This window comes from Aegilops tauschii, chromosome 7 (assembly GCF_002575655.3).
Source record: "Aegilops tauschii subsp. strangulata cultivar AL8/78 chromosome 7, Aet v6.0, whole genome shotgun sequence".
In the NCBI taxonomy this organism is placed as follows: domain Eukaryota; kingdom Viridiplantae; phylum Streptophyta; class Magnoliopsida; order Poales; family Poaceae; genus Aegilops; species Aegilops tauschii.
The window spans coordinates 56055906-56060263 of record NC_053041.3 but is presented as its reverse complement, the minus strand read 5'-3'; the positions used below and the strand labels follow the sequence as shown (position 1 = coordinate 56060263).

Below are 4358 nucleotides of genomic sequence, written 5' to 3'. Positions count from 1 at the left end.
GGAGGCCGAGCACCCAGTTATTCCCAGTGCCAAAGCATGTCGCAATGCATGGCCCAAGACATGTGTAGTTATACTGCCACCCTCCACCACAGTCGCACACGAGTCTGAGCCCGGCACAGCGAGTAGCTCGGCCATTTGCAATCGAGTCGCCACCATTTTGCCGTATCCACGCCTGATGCGAAGCCCTCCACACCAACCTAGCCAAACCCATCAGCAGCCGCACCATCGTCCTCTGTCGTTATGGTGCTCCCAATCGCTCGCTCCTGAAGATTTTTTTAGTCGCAAACCCTTTTGAATTCACCAAATTTTTTAGTCGCAAACCCTTTTAATACCTGAAGATTTTTTAAATGTGAGAAAAAATTTAAATTCCACAGACATATTTTTGAACTTGTGAAGTTTTTTCAAATGCACGAACATTTTTGAACTCTCCTGGCGGGGAGGACGAGGAGCAATGGATTAGTTTTTTTTTTTGAGCTAAAGCAATGGATTAGCTAATGGGTGGTAGAAAAGGCCCACCATACCATACCAGAGGGCTCTTTTTTTTTTCCTTATGGTGGAGAAGAAGCCGTCTAGTGTGACATTTGGCCCAGGAAATAAATATAAATAGGCAAGCCGGTGGCATCAGCAACTTGCAACCCTAGTGTCAAAAGAAAAAGACACACCTGAAGCAGCACATGGCGCCGCCAGGCGAGAGCGGCGGCCCCAGCAACGGCGGCGCGCGCCGGAAAAACCTGACGGCCGCGCTCAGGCTGTTCCTCGTGTGCATGGTCTCCGGCGGCATCCAGTACATCTCCGCTCTAGAAATGTCCCTCCTCTCGCCCTACTCCCAGGTGCGTCCGCGCATCGCCGAGCCGACTGCTACCTCTCATCTGTTCTAATCTACGGAGTATCTACAAACGGACAAAGTCAAATTTCTTAGTACTGTAATCTGATGATGATGTTATATTCACGATGGCTCTGTTTATTTGCCTCGTGGGCTGTAGAATCTTGGGATTCCGCACAAGTATGTTTCCATGCTCTGGATTGGCGGACCCATCGCTGGATTTCTGGTGAGCGTTTCCATGTGATCGATCTCATCTTGTCTTCAATTTCCGTCGTCTTGTAACCAGGAACACTGAACTTGTGATTGCTGTCAAGCTTATCTAACGCCGGTGCCTGAGCAAAATCATCTCTTTAAGACTTCTGCCATATCATAGTCTTAACTAATCTCAACTAGCACAGACACACACACACCCACAAAAACGGTGCAACATTTAACATATCAATAATTACTGCCATTTTTTCCTTTCCTGGGATGTGAACCCAACTGATTATAAACGCACATTTCACAAGAAAGACATGAGACCGTCGATAGATCATAACACTGTGCTACTTTTTTCCTAGGTAAACCCCATCGTGGGCTACTATAGCGACCGATGCACCATAAGGATAGGACGCAGAAGGCCCTTCATCATCCTAGAATGCCTCATCATATGCATCTCTGTAAGCTCATCAAAACTCATGTTCTAATTTCCATTGTACCGGCGATTTTGTTGGTAGCCAAAAAATCTGACTTGAACAGGGCATGCTCATCGGTTTCTCCGCGGACATCGGGCGATACCTTGGCGACACCAAAGAGAACTGCAGGTCTGTAACAATACATTTTTCGTTGGTTTAATATAGAGTGGTTTTCCTACCATACACGATGTATAATGTGCATGCTTTGATCCACCGTGCATTCGGATTTTGTTGATATATACAATACGATGAATCATTAAGATATGGCACTCTGAAAGAAGCCGAAACCTAATGAATAACCTTGCTGAATACACTCTTGAAACAAGGGGGGAAATCCCAATAATCATTATGTACTAATAAGAGTTCTCATGTACGTACTAGCAGATTGGAACAAGACAAATTTTGCCGAAACTAGAAAACATGACATGATTCTGCAAGTACCGACACACAGTGGATGCATGCACACGAAACACGATATAACATGAATAGTAGAAACTCATTTCTTAGCTTGCATGTAGTCGACTTGCGTCCCCTTTATCTGATGAATGAAAACAATGTGTGTCGGTGGCGGAGCTAGACGGATTCTTGTTGCTAGCCCCCAGCACAACACAGCTCCGCCGTTGATGTGTGTACTGTTCTTCTTCTTCTTCAGCACCTACACTGGCCCTCGCTGGGCTGCCACGGCGGTGTACGTCGTCGGCTTCTTGTTGCTGGACTGCGTCATCCATACCGCACAGGCGTCGGTTCGAGCAATGATGTCTGACCTATCCGGTGAGCTCCATCCATCCTTCCTTTCATCATCAATTGTGTTGCAGCACTTGTTTCCCACTGAAATAACTAATCGACGTACCCGTTGTGTTGCGCCCACTGCAGCTGCGAATCATGGCCCTAGTATCGGCCAGGCGATCTTCTCCGTGTGGATGGCCATCGGCAGCATCCTTGGCTACGCGGCCGTTGCCTACGGAACATGGCACCGGTACATTCTAGCCTTCTTCTTTAGATCAGAAGTTCATGTCCTTCTTTTGGTCCTTACTGATGTGAATCCGTCATATGTATGCAAGGTGGTTCCCCTCTCTGAAAACTAGCGCGTGCTGCGACGCTTGCGCAGATCTTAAGGGCGCTTTCTTGACTGCTGTGGTAAGTCCGTCCGTATTGTCACCATCAGCCTAATAATTTCGCATGCATCCATTTCATGACCCTGATATTGACAAATTGGTGATCATATGCTGTATTTGTACATGGTTGATCAGGTGCTCATTGTCATCAGCACAGTAGTGACCATGCTCCTCGCTGATGAGCAGTCCCTCGATAATGAGGGTGTTGGCGGTGCCGCCTTTGCTCAAACTTGCGGGGGCCTCAACGCATTCATCGACCTCTTCGCGAGCTTGAAGAACATGAGTCCTGCCATGTTCAGAGTGCTCGCTTTAACAGCCTTCACCTGGGTACGTCCAGACTCCACGGACCAGAGCTATAACTATATTAGGCGAGTGTAATGCATGCCCACACCGAAGTTACTACGTGCTCTAACATGGATCCTTCTTGTGATCTGGCATTTGGTTGCAGCTCTCCTGGTTCCCGTTCCTGCAGTACAACACGGACTGGATGGGCCGCGAGATTTACCACGGCAACCCGAACGGGGTGGCTGACATGGCCGACGACAAATACAATGCCGGTGTCCGCGAAGGAGCCATTGGGCTCCTCCTCTGCTCGGCCTCCCTCGGGGCTACCTCCTTCCTCATCCCCAAGCTATGCCGCAAGCTGACGTCCAAGGTCATCTGGTCCATCAGTCTCTTCTCAGTGTTCCTCATCATGGCAGGGATGGTTGCCGTCGGCGTCGTCTCGACAAAGGGGTACAGCCCGTCTCTGAGCACCAGCCTCACCGTCGCTGGCCCCGACAATCTCAACGCCCTCGCGCTCACCATGTTTGCGCTCATCGGGATCCCACAGGCTGTGTTGTACAGCGTTCCATGGGCGGTCGCCGCTGAGGTCGTGGCGGGGGAGGGTGGTGGCCAAGGTTTGGGCTTTCTTTGTGATTTGTAAACATCTTTGCGTTCTCACTGCCCCTCTAAATTGCTCCAAGAAATAATTAACCCGATTTTATTGTTCAATTTTGACCAGGAGTCACCGTTGGTGCGATCACCATTGTCATATCCCTATCGCAAGTGAGTACTCCTGCTAGCTGTTTTTGCAGATTAACCTTTCTTGGAACAGAAATAACTTTCTTGTCATTGCTGCTCTTTACCAGCTGCTAGTCGGCCTCACCGCCGGTCCGATAGACGGGGCCTTCAACAAGGGCAACGCACCGGCCTTTGGTATCGGTGGTGCCGTCGCCTTCATATGTGCTATCCTGGTGGTGCTGGCGCTTCCAGATACCAAGGACGGCAGGGGGCTAAAAAGACTGTTATTGAGCAGGGAAGATTGGTCAAATTGAAATGAAGGATACCTATTTGTAATGACCAAATGGATTGGAGTAATCTTTGTAAGATAACTGTGATGCTGAAACTTTTTATCTTAGGGAGGTTTATGCAGTGCCTTTGATTCAACCCTTTGGTGTTACTGATATTGATACACTGCCATCTTTCATAGTCCTCGTTTTTTTTAACCCTACACTGCAGGGCAAATGCCCCACAGCCCTTCCACTTTATTAAAGTCATAATAATGTTGCAACATAATGTAAAACAAGTAGTTTAGAACAAAACCTACCTAAGGTGGTAAAAAGGCTAACCACCTCAAGAGAAGAGTCCCAGACAAAATGAGCACCTAAGAAAAAAAGACCAGCCCTTTTGTAGTCCATTGAACTGTCAAAATCTTTAGAATAGTCTATCCATTGCTCAAAAGGCGGGTTGCAGGGGCTGTTTTTG

General features: G+C 48.1%; 1 protein-coding gene across 1 annotated transcript; it reads left to right on the top strand.

The window, feature by feature from the left end:
• The first annotated feature begins 667 nt into the window (after nt 1–667).
• On the top strand, nt 668–4040 carry LOC109755876 (sucrose transport protein SUT5-like). Its single transcript, XM_020314751.4, has 11 exons — nt 668–830; nt 984–1049; nt 1384–1482; nt 1562–1626; nt 2150–2268; nt 2371–2473; nt 2559–2634; nt 2748–2939; nt 3061–3511; nt 3616–3659; nt 3743–4040. Exons 1-11 carry the CDS (start codon nt 675–677, stop codon nt 3926–3928), a joined length of 1557 nt encoding a protein of 518 aa, XP_020170340.2. The 5' UTR covers nt 668–674; the 3' UTR covers nt 3929–4040.
• Nucleotides 4041–4358: the final 318 nt, after the last annotated feature.